We start from the raw sequence: 20,135 nt of genomic DNA, 5'->3' as shown, positions 1-20,135 counted from the left end.
AAACTGCAGTTTACATCAGTAACAAATGTGCAAGAGTATTTTTGTCTAGAATGTGTGAGATCAGGAAAGAGGGGAAAAATGTATAGAAGTGATAGCAACTTACTGCCTACTTCACTTAAGAATAATTGATCAGTGATTGAGAATCATCCATTAATGAGGCACTGAATTAGGCATGACACTAGTTTTATTAAATGTGTCTCAAGATGACATCCACACAAGGCCAGGGTATTATGTCCATTGTACAGATGAGAAAACTGAAACTCAGAGAAGTTAGGTAACTTTTCAGTACCATGTGGCTGAAAAATGTGTGATTCGTTTCCAATTTTTGGTCATTTCAGGAGCCTCTTAGTATCATCCACAAAAATTTTCACTAAATATCCCCATGAATGTATGTGTATAGAAACAGGGCAGTTAGCTCCAGATTTTCCTCAAGGTACTTATCAAATGATTCCTGAGATTCTGATTGATAGGTAGTGGATTTAAAAGTTGTAACCACCCAGTGGAACAAGAGACATATTAGCAGTGTCGTTGGTTTTTGGGCAATTGACGATATATTTTATATTTTTATTAAAAAATTAAAAACAAAAACAACTGTTTCTCCCAAGTGGCTCCTTCTACTGATTGCTCCTTTTATTTTTTTGGAACCATTTCCATCTTGATTCTTGAAACTGGATTAGGAGCCAAAATTACGTCTTTTAAATTGCATGTTTGCAATGATGATGAACAAGCATGATAAACGAGCCTTAAATTTAGCCTTTTCAGCTTCTGTCAAAACTTTCCTTCTTTGTTTTATTTTTAAGAAATTCTTGTAATGACAAAAAAGGGAAAAATATTTTTTTGCATTTAATTGAAGCAACTTGATTAAGAGACCAGTTTCCCTTTATTGAGGCAACTTGTATTGACTTCCAGTTAAGAAGTGTAAATTGTTCATAATGAACTTTTAAATACTGCCAGGTCTTTTGGAGTTTATTAAGTGGACCTGTAGAAATAATCTCTTCTCTAGGAAGTTTAGTCAGTGCTTCCTATAAAGTGAGCACCTGAGGAATAAGAGTGGTGATGGTATAAATTCACCCATAATCCTGAATCTATACAGGCTGCAAAAATCATACAATTTGGTCATGTTGGGCATGGATGGAGGACTGGGTCATCTTAGTTTGCCTCGTTCATTAGCTGAACATTTACCATAGGTCTGGATTTAACAATGCAATCACTATGAATAACTCCAATTTCTTGTGGGAGACTGACTATCCCAAGTTCTTTGGATGCTGTGATGGTTAATACTGAGTGTCAACTTGACTGGATTGAAGGATGCAAAATATTATTCCTGGGTGTTTCTGTGAAGGTGTTGCCAAAGGAGATTAACATTTGAGTCAGTAGACTGGGAGAGGCAGACCCACCCTCAGTCTGGGTAGGCATCAACTAATCGGCTGCCAGCATAATGGCATGGAAAGAGCAGACTGGCTGAGTCTTCTGGCCTCCATCTTTCTCCCATGCTGGATGCTTCTTGGCCTCAAATATGAGACTCCAAGTTCTTCAGCTTTTGGACTGTTGGACTTACACCAGAGATTTGCCAGAAGCTCTGGGACCTTCGGCCACAGACTGAAGGCTGCACCATCACCTTCCCTACTTTTGAGGTTTCGTGACTCAGACTGGCTTCCCGGCTTCTCAGCTTGCAGATGGCCTATGATGGGAATTTACCTTGTGATGATGTGAGTCAATTCTCCTAATAAATTCCCTTTGATATATTCATCTATAATATTAGTTCTACATCTTTAGAGAACCTTGACGAATACACACGTGTTGATTCACTGAATCCTCACAGCATCCCCGTGAGGTTCACACAGTTATGAACCCCTTTTCCAGCTGAGGAACCTGGAGCAGAAGTAGTAAATGCAGCACTGGGATTCATGCCAAGGTGGTCTGGCCCCAGAGTGATCTTAGTCTGCTGCATGGGAATGATAGCCCTGAGCTCAGGAGGTCAGCATTGAGACAGGCACAAGCAGAAGAAAGCAGACTGTTTTGTTTAGTACTATGAGTAGAGAGAGCCAGGCAGGCATCTACAGAAGCCAGGAGAAAGAACACCTAGCCAGCTGGGGGATATTCAGAGAGCTCTTCCCAAAGAAGGAAAATCTTGCTGGTTCTGAAGTATTGATGGTGCTGACCATAGGGCAGGTGGAACCACAGTGGAGGGAACAATGTCCAGACAGAGGAGTAGCCAGTGTGAAGGGATGGGAAAGCTTGGTCAATTCGAGAAACCACAAGTGATTTGGTATTGAAAGAGGGAGAGTTCAATGTAGGGTGTGAGAGGGGTAACTTGCTCCACTCATCCATTTATTAAAAAGGCATCTACTGAATACTATGTGCCAGGCACTGGGCAGGGTGCTGAGAATAGAGCTGTGAACACACAGGAAGGAAGGAGGGAAAGAAACAAGGAAGGGAGGGAGGCAGGGAAGAGACTCTTCCTATATTCATCCAAGGCGGACATTAAACACCTGAACAAGAAAGTAAATACATAATTACAAATTGAGAGGAAGGCTACAGAGGAAAAGCACAGATGCCAAGAGTGAGACCAGTAGGGGAGATCCTTTCTTGGGATGGGGACAAGAGGTGAGGGTGACAGGCACGGAAGGCTCTTGGAGAAGGTGACATTTCCGCAGGTCAAGCCACTTAGAGATGAGCAGGATTGGGACTTGAAAGAAGGCTGCAGAGATCAGTCAGGCTAAACCACAAGGGACCTTTTCAGACATGTGCTGTCTTTAGAATCTATCCCCAAGGCCAGGTGAGCTGTCAGGAAGTGAGGGCCTATTAAGCAGAGGAGTGAAGTGACCAGGTGCATTTGAGGAATAACTCCAGACTGGGAGCAGTGAGGCTGGATCCAAGCCTATAGCTTGTGGCCCTCATAACTCTCCGTGGGAACCTGGGCCATGGGAGACTTTTGCTTTGTTCATAAGGACCTGGCTGCCTGGCCACAGGCATCTAAATTCTACCACTGTTGAGTGTGTGGGCTTCTATGTTTCAAGACGAAGCCTGGAGGTACAGTCTCTTTAGTTCCCAAACCCAATGCCAAAATAAATTCCTCTAAGCCCCCTGATGTCACTTCCCAACCTGACTTCATCAAGTTCTTTAACTGATGTCAGAATTACTTGCCATGATCTATAGTTAGGCAAGCTACAATTTCTTAACTCAGAAAGAAACAGTAAGTATGGTGTTTTTCATCTGTGTTTTCATTGGCCAGGCCAGAAAATGAAGTTGTTGAATCCCATTTATATGGCAAATAAAGACATTTCTGCATGAGGAACGAAGCACAGAGCTTTTCTGTGTAAACTGTTGAAACTACATACAAGGTAAACATGCATGTGTGCACACAAACACACACACACACACCCCTCATCCACTGTTTTTTCTTTCGTCCTTGTTGGGCCATGAGAAACAGAAGATTTGGTGGGGAAAAGTCACGATTCTGTCCAGACATAACTTGGTGTGTCACGTTCATCATGACCTTCCACAGACGGGACAGCCCTTTTGTGCATGGAAGGTTAACCTCACTATCTTCCATAACAATTTGTCAGAGCCTGTCAAAAGACTTGGAATTAAACTGCTCTTCTGCCTACTCAGATCTAAGGTGATCTTACATAACCCAGGCAGGTACTAGATTCTGGGAAGCCCATTAAAAATGCAGAAATAGCTTGTGAGTCTATAATTAAGTCATTAACAATCAGACTTCCCAGATTTGGGGTGTACGTTTTGCAGGTGAGACAGGGTCATAAGTAGCACGTAAAAATAAGAGAGGCCAGGCTCCTTTTATTAAAGAAGGGCCAGGCTCCAGTTACCACAGCTAAAATAGGCTTCACTGTGATTACATTTGCCTTAGAGAATCTTTCCTTCCATAACACAGTGGCATGAAATGAGCAAGTGTGAAATCGCCCGTTTTGGTTAGGCTGGCGGTCCCACCTACATCTTCGAGCATGCCTTCCCTTTCTTTTCATTGGCTTTACTTTCTCCTCCCGTTCCCCATCTCTGGCTTCTGTCTCAGGGCCTCAGTGAATACACTTAGCCCTCAGTTCCTTATCCTTCCTCCTGAGGTTCCAAAATTATACCATTGATGGGAACTGTCCCTTGATGTCTGGTGCTATGCCTAGCAGAACAACTCTGTGACATAGACTATTCTTATCCCTATTTGACACATGACGATATTGGGATTCAGATAATTGAGTCACTTGCCCAAGTCACACAATGAGCAAGCGACATAGCAGAAATTTGAACCCACTCATGTTCAACATAAGCCCAAACTCCCACGACTATGCTGTTCTTCCTTCAAATTTGTACTCTAGCAGCCAGTCCCACATTGTCCATTGACTCCTGGACATCTCTATAAAGATGTCCCTAGGAGCATATAAATCAACACACTCAAGCCTGACTAGACATCTTTCCCTAACATTTCTTTCCTCACTGGTCCAATTCATCTCCATCCTCCAGGATAGACAATCTGAAATCATCCAGATACGGGATCCTGGCTCTTTCTTCCTTTCTGGCAAATCTTGCATCTGGTTTCCCTCCATTGCTCCCATGTTGCTCTAACTGATGCTCTCATCTCCTAGACCCATGCGCAATGGCAGCAGCCTCCCCAGTGGCACAGCCTTCTAGCAGCAAAGTGGCAGGAAGGATAATGGGTATTTAGGCATAGGCCAGAATTTCAATCTCATTTCTGTCAGTTTCAAGTTAGCCTCTCTTGGCCAGGTTCCCATATCTATGGGAAGGGGTAATCTCAGCAACCCCATAGGGAGGTTGTGAGAATTAGAAATAACATAGGCTAAACAAAGACTAAGATGCGTGACTGTAAGAAAGCTCCATGAAATCAGTTCTCAAAAAATAGTGGTAGCTATTATTTTAACTAGTAGCTCTAGTCTCTCCCTACTCCAGTCAAGGCTCCTGGATGAACACCACCAAGGATTATTTTTATCCTGCCTGTTTCTCGGCTTAAGAACCTACAATGGCTCCCTAGCTCCTGTCTTATCAATCTAGAATCCCTCCTCCTGGTCTTCAGATGCTGTTGCCATCCTGTCTGCCCACCTGTTCCCATGCTTTTATTTAGCATTCCCTTTCTGTTCCAGCTTCCTCTGGCCCAGAAAAGTGGACCCTGGGATGCTGGACCCTGGCTTGTGTGGGGAGTATGGGTGTGTAGGCTAATCTCTGAGGTGGAGCCAAATTATCTCCGGGAACTGCAGATTTCCCGGCTGAGAATGAGAAGATGAATTGCACCCAGGCTGCACAATAATAGCATCACCAACCAAAGAGCTGCGAAGAAGCAGAACACAGGGTTCAAGGGAGAGGGATGCAGAGTGGGAGCCAGATATCAAGGGTCAGAATTTACAGGCAGCCGCAGGAGTGTTCTATCAGGTTGAGCCATGGGAAGAGGGAAAGGGGAAAGGGCACTGAGCTGGTCCTGACGATCTGACATTCTGGGTTGCAGGCCTTGCTTGCCTCTGTTGTAACTGCATTTGTGGGAGTGAACATTGTGCAGGCTTACTCTGTTCCAGACGGTGAGCCAATAGAACCTACTGATAAAGCAGAGAGCTCCAGGTTGGGCACTGCGGCTCACATCTATAATCCTAGCACTTTGGGAGGCTGAGGTGGGAGGATCACTTAAGGTCAGGAGTTCAAGACCAGCCTGGCCAACATGGTGAAATCCCATCTATAGTGAAGAAACAAAAAGTAGCCAGGTGTGGTGGTGGGTGCCTGTAATCTCAGCCACTTAGAAAGCTGAGGCAGGAGAATCACTTGAACCCAGGAGGTGGAGGTTGCAGTGAGCTGAGATTGTACCACTGCACTCCAGCCTGTGAGATGGGACTGAGACCCTATTTCAAAAAAAAAAAAAAAAAGTGGAGAGCTCCAGAGCCATGCTGCTAAGGTCTGAGCCCCAGTTCTGCCACCTACTAGCTAAGTGGCCAGAGCAAGAAACAGCCCCACTGTGTCTCAGTCTCCTCACCCAGGAGATGCAAATGATAATAGCACCAGTAACAGTAACAGCTTCCCTTAGCATGTTGTTGTGAGGATGAAAGACTTGAATAAACCCAGGGTGTAGCACATAGTAAGTACTATGTAAGCATCAGTGTTGGTCATTGCTGTAGCATCAGCTGAGTGCTACGTATTACTGCTACATGTATTGTCTCATTTAATCCACATGAAGATCCAAACAAGTCTATTATCCCTACGTTACAGATGAAAAAATCAAAACTACACAGAGGCTCAGGAGGTAAAGCAATTGACTGAAGGTAACACAGCTACGAAGAGAAGTACCATGCAGACAGTCCAACATTTCCCTTGTAGACCCTCCCAACTATGCACAATGACCCATCCTTCAAAGTCCAGCTCATGGATGGGTTGGAGGCACGGACTCAGGGGCCAGGCTGCCCAGGCTTAAGTCTCATTTCCATCCAGCTTGTTATGCAATTTTAGACCTTGGAAATGTCACTTGCCTCTTTGTGCCTCAGTTCTTCCATCAGTAAAATCAGTAAAAAGTCACTATGAGGCAGAAGACAGTAGCATCTGCCTCCAATTGCTAAGGAGATTACATGAGTCAGCATTTGTAGCTCATGGAGCAACACCTGGCACACGGTTGGTGCTTTGAGGACCAGCCCAGCTCCCCTTGACCTCTCCCCTCTCCAAATGCACAGATCATCCATCACTGTTAGCTCCTCTCCCGGTACCCAAGCATCAATGCACACATTCATATTCCCTCCCCCACAGGAGATGAGCTGACTCAGGCACTCACTGATTTTCTTCTCTATCAGCTGGCCCACTTGGCTGCTCACAGTAGGACCTGCAAACATACCACTTGCATATCCATTGAGGTACGTGCTCTCTTCAGAGGGATTATTTTGCTATTTTGTTTTCCCTTCATTTTCTTTTTATTTTTTTCCTTTTTTGAGGCGTTTTTATGAAGGACACAGCTACACACCTTCACAAAACCTTTTTTCAAATCTCATAAAATTACTGGAGGTGGGAGATGAATGCCCCATTCTGCTGAAGTCTGGCAAACTGAAGGACACAGCAGCCTCCGCCCCCTTTATAAGAAGCAAAAACAATCACAGGCAAGTTTTGTCAAAAATGCGTACAGACGGTGGCAAGCAAGAAACAGCCAGGGCTCAGGGTAGCTCTGTCTCTGGATGGCATCTCACAGAAACTCGAGCCTTTTTCTGTGCCATCTCACAGAAACCAACAACGTGTGGCTGAGTTTTCATAATGAACCCAGTTCTCCCAGCCCCTCAAGGTAGGGTTGGTCCCAAAAACCCGCCCAGAACCCCTTCTGCTGTCTTTCAAGCAAAATACGATGACAGCGTCTTTTCCAGATAGAAAGATGAGCCACCATTCATGAAGAACAATCGCTATCTAAATGCATTCAAGCCCATGGGCAAACCCCCTTGCCATACCATTTCCATGTTTCTATAGAACATTGTTTTTGCCGTATATCCTGGCAACCTTGTTGCTTTAGATATGTGCCACATAATTTATATCACAGATTAGTGAGATGCTGTGAAAATGGTCATGGCTAAGTAAGAGAAAAGCTTGCCTTTGTGGTGTCAATGGATTTCCAAACTGGTATGAATTCACCAATATCCAGTTTGCTCTGAAACATGACTGACATGCCGTACATTCGTTTTTAGGTTGCCATCTACCCTTAACTCACAGCTTCACAGATATTGAAGGGGAATTGTGAAGTTCATCCAGCCCAGGAATGGCAGATAGATTCCATTCTCAGGAACATCGCTAAATGATCAACTGATAGTAGGTTCCAGAAGCATTGCACTGAGAAGGATACTCAGGCTAAGCCAAGGGTTATTAGCAATATCTGCCACAAGCATGGTGACAGTAGGGTGGCACATGAGCCACTTATTTGCCACTGCAGGCTGTTTAACCTCTCTATTCTGCAGATAAAGAAGCTATCTGATGCTCTCAAGATCACACAGACAGCACTGGCAGGAAGGTAACTCTCACATTGCCAGTTCTACTGTCTCTGCTCCCAGCTGTGTGACCCACGCTCGCTCCACCACTGAACAAAATGAGTAGATCAAGTAGGGATGTGGGTAATATGGCAGGTGGAGAACAGGGATGTGAATTAGGGGCTGTGAAAAATCGAGGAAGACCAAGCTCGCAGGCAGGAGACAAGGCTAGGCATGCCAAGCAGGGGAATGCCATCGTTAAGTCATTGTTTAGCTGGAATCCTGCTGTGTGTCTTGCTCTCCTTTTCTCATGAAGGTGGAGTCCCTGAGCTTCTGGTGAAGAAGGCGTGAGTCAGTGGTAGCAAAAAGTCTCTGAATGGCACAATTGGGAAGTCTGAATGGCAGTTTGTGACATTCATAAAGTGTATGCATATGTGTGGGAGTGCAGGGATCGGCATGCATGTGCTTGTGGAAGGGAACAAGCACTGCTGCCTGGCAAACGAGAAGCACGATATGCAATTACACACACACATATAACACAGCTATACCATGTGTATATGTATATACACACATACACAGTATATATAGACATACATATACACCATACGCATATGCAGCACCATATGCAATTACACACACATATAATACAGATATACCATGTGTGTATGTATATACACAGTATATGTGCATATACAGTATATGTATTCCTGTACATACATATACATATATACACACATATATATACCGAAGTCACCAAAAGTCACTGGGAAACAAAACAAAACAACAGAAGGAGCATGAGTAGGCTGGGCAGTTTAGCCTTGAGATATCTTTGACATATTAAATGTGGATGTATACATATGTGCATATATTACATGCACATATGCCATATGTATGCATACATATACACATAAGTATATGGTTCAGATGCATGTATATTGTATACATATACCTGTTCACCATATATACATACAGCACCATGTACATACATATGGTATATGTGCATGTAATATATACCTGTACACATATGTACACATACACACATACCGTATATGTATACAGCACAATATGCAGCACCATATACAACTCTAGTGGGCCACCTTTTCTGGCCTATCCACCATCCATTTCCTTTCCTCTGAAAACAGCTCCTTAATTTACTTTGAGGAACTACATTTCTTTCACTCTCAGTCCGTGTGTTTTCAGGTGAACAGGGCTGACTCTGCCCTGGCTTCAGGAAAAGAAATGTGACCGAGATGTGGCCAACCAGAATAGCACAACCCAATGGACACGATGTTTAGTTCAGGGGTGGACACATGATCTAACCTACGAGACTGAATTCCAAGGTTTTGTTAGCATCGTCTTGAAGAGATGCTTTCTCAGGTGACTTCAGACCAGGAGAATGAGGGTAGTTGCTGAGACCTCCACCTCGGGAGGTAGGGAGAGATGTGACTGTCTCAGTCAATCTAATAAAAGGAAGATGGAGCTATGAGCCGCAGAGGGATTAAAGCTGATTTGGACACCAGTATATAGCCATGCCTGAAGGCAGAAGTATCCCTAAAATAGTTCCATGAATTAATCCAGGAACTATCCTTAAATTAGTTACACGAATCAATTAATTGCCACTGCCCCTCCTCTACATTTTTAGAGTTGGATTTCTGTCATTTGCAACAACAATAACACAAAGAATCTTAGCCAACATAATAAATTAAAGACCCATTTTCCACACAAGACAGACAGAACCTAATGTCCTCCTTGAACCCAAGTTATCTCAAACAGATGTGTTACCTGCAAGGAGCTCTGGATGTCTTTCCCACCGACAATGACGAGTTCTGCCATATCTTCTGCATGGGGGGTCCGTGCATGGACGAACAGAGTTTTGCCCACTGCAGTTATGTTTCTCAGAGCAACTAAGCCACCATCGCTGTTCACCTTGAAGTATGGGCTTGAGACCTCATAGCGTAGCTTATCATTTCCCTTACAGTCACTGAAGGTCACTGCGAAACAAACAAAACAACAGAAGGAGCATGAGTAGGTTGGGCAGCTGAGCTCTGAGATTATATTTGACCTGTTAAGTGTGAATTGCCACATAGTTCCCCAACCCAGAGTTCAAAAATGCTACCCTTTATCCCACAGCAAGCCGCTTGTACCCAAGTGACTTTGTGCTGATGGACTTCCCTCAGTCAAGACATGTCCTAGATGACCTCGCATGTTCCAGGCAGGTGCTAAGTTCTGAGTGTGTACACTTGAGTGCATTCTCAGCGGAGTGAAGAGTCAGATCTGGCAGAGTGACATTGGAGGGAAGTGATCTAATCCCGGCATGTGTGGGTGTCTGAGCAAAACCACAGGGTGCTCAGGAGCACTGAGGAGAGCTGCACAAAGACAATATTTGAGCTGGGTATTGAAGACAAGCAGGAGATGAGAAGGCCCTTAAGAATGTGCAAGACACTATAGATTATTCAAAGGCACAGGGATGAGGGCTAAATAGCAAAACAGATTCAGAGATTGAGAATTAACTATGTGCATATACATGGGTACACCATATACATGTGTATACCATATACGTGTGTATACATATACATGTACATGTGTATACCACGTGCATGTGTATACATATACATGTACATGTATATACCATGTACATGTGTATACATATGTACATCTGTGCATATGTATGTGTACGTGTACATATGTGCATAGGTATACATCACATGCACATGATGTATGTACATGTGTATAGATGTACATGTATATACATGTACACATATATACATATACATGGACATGGACATATATGTAGACGGACATACATGTACATGGACATGCATGTACATGGTATATACATATACACGGTATATATATGTACATGGTATATACATGTACATGCTATATACATGTGGCTGTACTGAGTCTCTTTATCTAGTCTACTCTCGATTGGTATCTGGACTATTTCCAGTTTGGGCTCCAAATATTGTTGCTAGGAACTTTCTTGTGTACATCTTTTGGTAACAACAGCTACATAGATCCTAGCACACTGTTAAAGCCAAATAAATATCTGAAAATCTAAGCTCATCTACATAGGTCCTAGCACACTGTGAAAGCCATATAAATATCTGAAAATCTAAACTGATATTTCTACTCTAGGAAGATGATACTTAGGGTGATAATAATCATATTAACTGATAATAATAGTGGATAATGCAGACTGAACACTTTCCACATTCAAGGATCGGTGCTACACATTTTGCACACATCATCTTAGTTAATCTTTACAATGACAACAAATGAAGTACTATTTTGATCCCCTTCTACAGTTTCTAGGTAAGGAAACTGAGGCTCATAGAGGGCAAAGTTGGTGCCCAGTACACACAGGTTGTAAATGATGAGCCAGGATTTGAACCCTGGTCCATTTGCCTGTCACCCCTGCACGTTTTCAATAAAGATAATACCCCACGGAGAACACAACCCTTCTGAAATCCTATCAAAACCTGAATACAGTAGTTTCCCCCATCTCCATGGCTTTGCTTTCTTCAATTCCAGATACCCATGGACAACACAGGTCTGAAAATATTAAATGGGAAATTCCAGAAATAAACAATTCCTAAGTTTCAAATTGTGTGCCATTTTGATTATTGTTATAATTGTTCTATTTTATCATTAGTTACTGTTGTTAATATTTTACTGTGCCCAATTTGTAAATTAAACTTTAACATAGCTATGTATGTAAAGGACAAATTAGCACATATATAGGGTTGGGTAGTATCCACGGACTGAAGTATCCAATGTAGGTCTTGTGACACATCCCCTGAGGACAAGCAGGGACTACTGCAGAGAGCTGTGATTGCCCTGCTCAGTCCTTTTTTCATGTTCCTGCCCAGTCCTGAAGAGCACTGCATGGTGCAGTGCCTCTTAGTCACTCTGCAAAAGTTCTAAGGTTTTCCATGGTTGAGTCAGCTTTAGGGCCATCTTTGCATGGACACACAAGTGGACTCTCAGGAGCCTGCGGTTCTCAGACCCTTGCTCACTTTCTCTGACCATGTTGGTAGCCCAGATTAATTGAACATGCTTAGTCTCAGTTTTTGGCGGTGAACTATGAAGGAGTGACACCAAGGTTGCTTTCATTGTTATCATCAATTAGTATTCACCCTCTGGAGGCAAATTACTCAAAGGACAAGGCATGACAGGAAATTACTGCTTCAATCGCCAGCATGAGGTTCTAGCCCTAACCCTTGAACAGGATCAAAGAAGACAGCCTCAGCTGGGGAGTGAATGGGGTAGAGGAAAAGGCATACGAAAGTTTGTGGGGGTTCTAGATTAACAGCTAAGTTCTTTCTTCCCACCCTTTCTTCCTTCGATAAATATTTACTGAGAACTTACATTATGCTAGATGCTGAGGTTATAATGTTGAACAATGACAGGCACAGTCCCTAGTTTGAAACCTAATGTGGAAGACAGACATTAATTTAACACTCTTATAAGTACTTGGGGACCTATTACTTAGGCAGAGAAAACCACAACATATGCAAAGGTCCTGTGGCATCTACAGAACTGGAAGTAAGCTGGTAAGATTGGCACAGACAGCAAGGGAGAATGCAAGGAAATCAGAATGGAGATAAGCTGAGCCCAGGCAATGTGGGGTACTGGGGGCCACACAGCCCTGCTCCTTGGAGGAGGCCTTGGATTCTCCTGTTGCAAATATAAGACTAGGTTTTCTTCACCTGAGTCTCATATAATTATGGATCTTCATTGCAAAACAATACTTAGCACTCAAGGTCCTCCATGACTAGGCTGTCCACCAGCCTCCCCTCTGCCTTTGTCTTCACTGCATACCTCATACCTCACCCACTCTTGCATCTCCCTATTCTACTATCCCACTCTTTGTGTATAGTGCTCCCTCTCTGCAGAAGGCATTTCTCACCTTCTTTACCCTGTTAACGCTTGCTTATTCTTCAAGATTCAACTCAAGCAACTTCCTCAAGCATTCTCTTTGTGTTCCAGAATTTTCTGCACATAGAACCTTTTATATCATGTTACATCAATGTGTCCATATTATGTATTTGTTTTTTGCACCAGAACCAAGAGCAGAAATTGAGTCTTGTTCTTTCATTCATCTTTACATCTCCGGCAATGAACAGCATGTTTTTCCATATGTGAAGCCATCAGTAATAATTCCACTTTGCTCAGTTACTCTCCAGAGCAAAATGATGCTTTAGTAATGGTAGAGGATTGAAGGTGGGGTGGGGGGTGGGGGCGGTCTCCCTTCTGTGCTGTGAGCAAGAGGCTGCTGGCAAGACTGTGAATTGGGATAAGAGGCCCCTAGTGACAACTTGACTTCATTGAACCCAGCAGTAGGGAGTGGAAGGAAATGAAGAACACAGCTATGTTATCCCCTTGGCCTCTGGACCCCGTGTGTATCCATTTAGAATGGCACTCATCTGTTGTGCTTAGCTTTGACCTAGCTCATTGGTGAAGTCAGAGGTGGTGCCTTACCTGTCCCAAAGATGCCAGTAAAACTTGCAGAGCCCCAAATAATGCTTGGAATCAGTGTGTGCATTTTGAATGAAGTGATGCTTGGACAGAAAACAGTCATGCACTACTATTTATTGAGTGGTCCCTGAGGCTAGGGTCTATGCAAAGGACTGTACAAGCCATACCTCCTTTTAGCCTCAAAGCAATTCTATAGCAGGGTTGCTCAACTTTTGTTTTTTTTCATTATCTACTCCCCTAAGGACTCTTTTAAGAATTTTTTTCTAATTGCCACGATTCCTGTAAAATTTTAATATCACAGATATACTTATATCTGTTTAGGTACTACAAGTATATCTGTACTTTACATTTGTAAGTGCAATTTTTGTCCCCCCACCCTCCAACCTATTTCACCCCTGTGGGGGAAATATAGCCCCACTGAGAATGCACAGTCTATAATCTATAGGCATCATATTTTACAGGAGAAGAGACTGAGTCTCAGAGAGGCTGACTGACTTGCTCGGGGTCCCATATCAAGAAAGGCCTAGAGCGAGAACCTTCCCTGATCTGTTCAGTCTGCCTCTATAGCCCAAGCCCTGGGCACATCTGCTTCCTAGGAATAGATGGACAAGAGAAGAAAGGACAGTTGCCCCAACATGGCCCCCTTGGGCATCTCACAAACCCCTTTGGGGTCATCAGAGGTATCAAGTGAGGTCACAATGAGAACAACTGCAGTTTCAGGACCTGGCACATCATAGGCACTCAATACTTTCTAAATCAAATAGCTAACGGTTGCATAATTGGGTCTCTGTATATTTTTGATACCACTTACCAACTCAGGAGCAGGTGCTTTAAGCCGTGGTTCTTTTTCAAGGCTGGCCATCTATGAAATCGCTGAAGGAGCATTAAAAAGAATAGCAATACCTATCTCCACTCTCTCCCAAGATTATGATACAACTGTGCTGAGTTGGGGTTCGTGTGCACTAGTATCTCTTAAAAGCTCCCCTGATTATTCTAACGCAGACAGAGCCAGGAACCAGGATCTTACATTATAAACTGGTTGTCAAGGTGCCAGGTCTCCACATTTCCCAGCCATGCCTGGAAAAGAGTAGAGGTTGGGGACTGGCATGCCAGCAACTGTTATTTCTGTGCCCCAAGAAAGAGAAAGTTTAAGGGTAGGTTTCTAAGCCCTTTTCTAATCCTGGCTTATGAGTAGGAGCCCTGTGACGTTGGGCAAACCACCTGATATGGTTTGGCTGTGTCCCCACCAAAATCTCATCTTGAATTGCAGTTCCTATAATTCCCATGTGTCATGGGAGGGACCCGATGGGAGGTAATTTAATCACGGGGGTGGTTACCTCCATGCTATTCTTGTGATAGTGAGTTCTCGCGAGATCTGATGGGCACTCTCCCCCTTCGTTCTGCATTTCTCCTTGCTGCTGCCATGTGAAGAAGGATGTGTTTGCTTTCCCTGCTGCCAAGATTGTAAGTTTCCTGAGGCCTCCCCAGCCATGCTGAACTGTGAGTCAGTTACATCTTTTTCTTTATAAATTACCCTGTCCCAAGTATGTCTTTATTAGTAGCATGAGAATGGCCTAATACACCACCCATATTCTTTAATCGTCAATGTCTTCATCCGTAGATTGGGCATCCTCCTGAAAGGTACTATAATCCTTATGGCATGTGTAAACAAAATAATGCATGCCTACACGCAGAAAGCACTTAGGACAGAGCTTGGTGCTCCATGAATGAGAATGATCACCATTATTACCATAATTCTGGGCACTAAGGAAGCTACCTTTTCCTTTTCCTACACAGCTTCCTTCTTCCAGCTAATTTTTTACCTCCTCCTCTGTCATTCCTTCAGTCAGGTACCTTGCTAGTCTCAGGCTGTTGCCATGGAAATGGTTACTACAGGAATCACTGCTAGGGTTAAAGGGGTGGGGCTGATGATTCTGATTCAGGCTTGCCCATTGTTGAATCCCTTCACTTGTTTTGGTAAAGCCCTACGTACTTCATGTGAACAGCTGTGAAGGAAAAATGATATTAAAGGAATGAAATTACAGAGCCCTGCTCAAAATAGAATCAACAAAGTTTTGTTTGATATTCTCCAAACGGATTGTTGGTGAAGACAACTTCATACAAATGTAAGGGATGAGTTTTCCTAAAGTAATGACACTACACTGTGAGATTTACACCCATGATTGCAATAAGTCTTCACGTCATCTTCTTCACATCATCGGTTTGAAGTAGGAACTTTTGGTGCTCTGGGGAAACTGAGACGTAGTGAGGTTGCATGAGTTATCGGAGGCCATGAAGTCACTATGTGAACCGAGGTCAAATCCAAACTCGGGAATGTGGTTTGTGGTTCTAGAGCTCACACTCCTGAGTACTATGCCAGTCTTTCTAGATGAATGTGTTCTTTCCTTTAGTCATTCAGCTTCCAGACTCACAATTTCATTGCCACCTCTCATACCGCATTGATTATTTGCTTAATATTTTTTACCTGACTGACCCTTTAAATTATAAAATTATTTGAAGGTAGTATTTATAATACCTGTTGAATATGCTGGGTATTTTTTCAAATAAATATTAAAATAAATCTAAAGAGCCAAATTCAAAAGAAATAAGTTTGCCCTTGTACCCACTAAAAGTTTGTCCTTGTATCCACTAAAGCCTCCACAGTGACGTTTGTTGTACCCTCTGGAAATGCTGGCCGGTACTACATTCCTTGCCATCCAACGCTCAGTTAGACAAATTCATGTCTGCATCCACTATACTCAGGTTTATAATCCAGGACGGCTCTGATATCCAAATATCTGATAAGAAATAATTTATTTACTACAAATAATGAAGTCTTGATAAAAACAGCATTCTAGAAAGGGCAAAATCTAAATTGCTCCTGTTGCCATGGCTTTGGCAATACCTAAAGGGCAGCTCTGATAAACAGGAAGACATCGACTCAAAAGAAAAACAAGCCACAATATTTTCTTTTATGTTTTCTTCTTTCTCCTGGAGAAAACACACTGTACATTCTTACCAATTATAATCATACCCTAAATTTCCTATTAAAGGGCGCATCTGATGACATCAGCCCTGCATTGTTTCATGTTATTGACTTTGTTGATGCCACCAAAGTGTCAGTGACTCTCAAACTTTTAAGCAGATATCAAGACTATGTGAATTGAGCGCAGAGTTCAAAGACATATTTAAGGATAAAACTGAATAGTTTATGTCCATTTAAAAAATGCTTGTTTCTACAGAGACAACTTCCTAGGTGGCTCAGAATGACACCATGAGGATAGCTGAAAGATGTGACTAAACAATTAAACTTGTGAACAAATACTCAAAACCTCTATCTGAAGGGGGAAACGAACTACCTGTACTCTTCTGAACCTATGAATGACTTTCCTACATGTGTTTCTCATGGATTTGAAATAACTTCTGGAAAGCAAAAAATATAGACATATAAGATACTGTACATGGAGATTTATTAGAATAAATTGCATAACATCATTCTTTGAGATAATCTTTGAACACGCTGGGGGGGCAGGTAGTGAAAACGCCCCACCTGGGGGAAATTGCAAATTAGACAAAAGGCACCACTCAGAGTTTCAATTATGCTTTTAGCGCTTTTCCACTCAAAATGTCCCCTGGGCTTAATGCAAATGTCACAAAAAGACAAACTTCAGCTGGGAGACAAAACCACAATTGAAATGGGAAGTTTGACATGTGAATTAAGGGGCTTAATCTTCCTGACCTTGATTTTATGCTTATCCATTTCTTTCTTTTGAAGGTGGTGCTTGGGGATGAAAATCCAAAAGACATAGATTTCTTACCATCTAAAAATGGATAAGGGAGAAAATTAAGCTGTGTTATGATCCCAGAAAAAATGAAATGCAGATGGATTTAAACTTATCTGCCAAATATAGAACAGTCCTGCTTGCAGAGCTAGGTATGAACTAATATATGAATTTTGTGCTGTTCTCGTAAGCGTGCTTGGGCCAATCTATGATTTATACACTCTCATCTATATGGGTAAATTGTCCTTCAGTTTGCATGTATTTGTAGAGGCTTTGGAAATTGGTCTGCACATAAGTTGTGGGCCCTTTCAGAGTGGATGGTCAGATTCCACTTGTACATGTGTGCAAGGATGCGCATGAATCAGAATTACAGGCTCTAAATCAGTCATCCTGGAAGTTGTAGCCCTCCCCCAGACAGACATGCACAGATCCACTTCCAGGATCTTTATACGCACACACAGAAGAGAAGAACTTTCAGTGACGTGCTAGTCATGGAAAAAGTCTCGAGTTGTAGCATTTGCCGATTCCTGTGGTTTAAATGCTCTACACATTGTTTATTTCAAGGTACCAATGTACCTTCAATTGGCTTGCAACTTTTCTAAAATTTTTACCAGCTATCAGAAGTACCTATACTAGCTGTCTCTAGCACATGACAGAGACTAGGCACTGCCCCAGTGCAGCAGAATGTAGATTGTCTGTTCTGCCTGAGATGGAGAGACCCAGCTATCCTGGTATTCCTTGCCTACTTGGAAAAACAGAACTGAATTCTTCCTCAGCATGAAGGGCCTGCATATTTGTTAATCTGCAAAGCCTTTGCTGGCCATGACAAACAATGTCTTTCTGACAACTAAAGTAGCATTTAATTCAGAAATATCAGACAGACTCTTTCCAGGATACAGACCATCACTTAATTGCTTTTCATATCCCTCAGTATACCACTGGCATCCAGAGGCACCAACTTCCTTTTAAAGCACTCACACAGCTTAGTCCAGAGTCCCTTTGGACTGGCCCAAATGAAAGAAACAGGAAGCATTTCTTCTGATTTTCCTGAACACTCTCATTTCGCCAGCATTCTAGTCACTCAAGCCTTCATTAGTATACGTTCAATTCCACCCACATTGGGTCAGATCCATGAGTGAATCAAGAAGCACACCCTACAGACTTGATTCTTTCTACTCCTCTGGTTCCTGAACAGGCGTATTGGGCTTCTGTGTTCCATGTTTGGCCTAGAGTCAGCACTGACATTGCAGAGCTTCTATAAGGTACTGGGAGTGTTCTAACCATGATTGATTAACCCAGGAGTGAATTTCACCTCCAAAGGCTTTATAGAATTTGATAAGTGCAGAACATAAAACAGTCTTAATTCCATTCCATGCATCAGTTCCAACTTTGATAAAATAGAGTTTCAATTCTATCATATCAGCAGAAGATATCATAATGAATGATACAGTCAAACGATCTTCAGCAGAAACCTATTTTTGCCATGTAACCCTTAAGGGCTTCCTCTTGGAAAAAGACAGAGGCCACATCTGCTTTCAGGGAATTTTCTCCACCTACCATTAAAAACCGAACTGTTAGCTTTAAATCTTTTTGTGTGTGTGTGTTAGTCTTACGGTTTCCTCTTGCCGTGGATTCCTTAAAACATGGCAGGTTGTTTCCTGATAGAATGCTATGCATCATCTATCCCATGGTGGTTATAATCACTACAAATTTGTATTTCAAATTGGAATTACTTTATATATAGCACAGTGCCTGACACAGTACATACTCAACCCTGTTTGTTGAACGAATACATAGCAGAACTGCAACTTGGCAGCTAAGCAGATTTGAAACTCCCCAAACAAAACTAAGAATGATGGCACTAACTCAAGTGAAGATTTGAGTAAGTTGATTTGAAAGTCACCCGTTCAGCGAAAGAAAAATCATGGATTCAGCAAGTTTGAGAATCACCAAGTCTCGGATTTACAGAGATCCCTTCTTGGTATTTTCATGACTGGCACAGGTCTCTGACAAGGCCCTTAGTTTTTAATGTTTATAGCAATTATGTGTATACGTCTCTCTCTGAATGTGCATCTCAAAGGTAAATTAATGTGAAGAGAGCTTTACTCCATTGAAACTTTAATGTTGTTTGGCCTTGCAGTCGGAGTTGTCTAGGGACATGTGACAAAGTGTCCTGGCTAAGCCTAAATTGGGATTCAGAGCCTGATTGTGTTTGGATGCCTTGACAGTCTTGTGATTTCCCAGTTACCTCCCCATTGCAAGAGCAGATACACCTGGGGAGGAAGGGGGCCTCTGAGGAGGACTACTTCTGCATGAGCACCTAGAGAGAGGCAGAACCAGGAGAAAGAGAGAGACGAACACAATATTGGTTTCCTAGTCCAGCCCCATGGATCCATAGTTCAGAGAAAAGAAAGCTACATACACAACTCAAAGATTCATAAACCACAGACAACTTAGGTATTTTCAAGCACTGTTATTTTGTTTCCTAATAGCAAACTGTTATGCTGAACAGCAGTGTGGCCCCATTTTTGAGCAGAGTACAGCTTGGGGTTGTTCTGGTAGAGAGAACACTAGAGCAGTCATAGGGTCTGCTGGCACCTTGAGGGGTGCATGGCTTTGGGGATCCTGGAGGTGGACTTTTCCCACAGAGGGCAGTGGGGAGGCCCTTCCTCCAAGAGTTTTCCAGGAATGTTAACCATTAAAGAGGCCAGAATGAGAGGACATGGAAGAGGAATTTGTGAATTCATGTGAGAGATGCCCTGAGGTCTTCCTGAAATAACCAGAATAAAAGGCCAGGAAAGAGAGTACATTGAGGTCCTATAGCTATGCAGGTGTGGGGCTGCAAGCCAGAAGAATGCAAATATTCATATTTGCATGACGTCATACTTGTCCAAATTCGGTCATGTGCCACATAGCGATGTTTTGGTCAAAA

The 20,135-nt window shown here is 42.8% G+C and overlaps 1 protein-coding gene across 4 annotated transcripts in view; it reads right to left on the bottom strand.

Annotated features, from left to right (window-relative positions):
• The window catches only part of CDH13 (cadherin 13), a 1,187,225-nt gene that overhangs the window by 764,625 nt on the left and 402,465 nt on the right, over positions 1-20,135 (bottom strand). For all 4 annotated transcript variants that reach the window (XM_055299713.2, XM_055299711.2, XM_055299712.2 and 1 more), the window contains one exon: positions 9,723-9,931. In XM_055299713.2, coding sequence (XP_055155688.1) covers positions 9,723-9,931 — 209 coding nt within the window. The remainder of the gene's footprint in view (positions 1-9,722; positions 9,932-20,135) is intronic.

Source organism: Symphalangus syndactylus, chromosome 11, assembly GCF_028878055.3.
Source record: "Symphalangus syndactylus isolate Jambi chromosome 11, NHGRI_mSymSyn1-v2.1_pri, whole genome shotgun sequence".
Classification (NCBI taxonomy): Eukaryota; Metazoa; Chordata; class Mammalia; order Primates; family Hylobatidae; genus Symphalangus; species Symphalangus syndactylus.
Note: the sequence above shows the minus strand (reverse complement) of the source record. Positions and strands in the feature narration are given on the sequence as shown.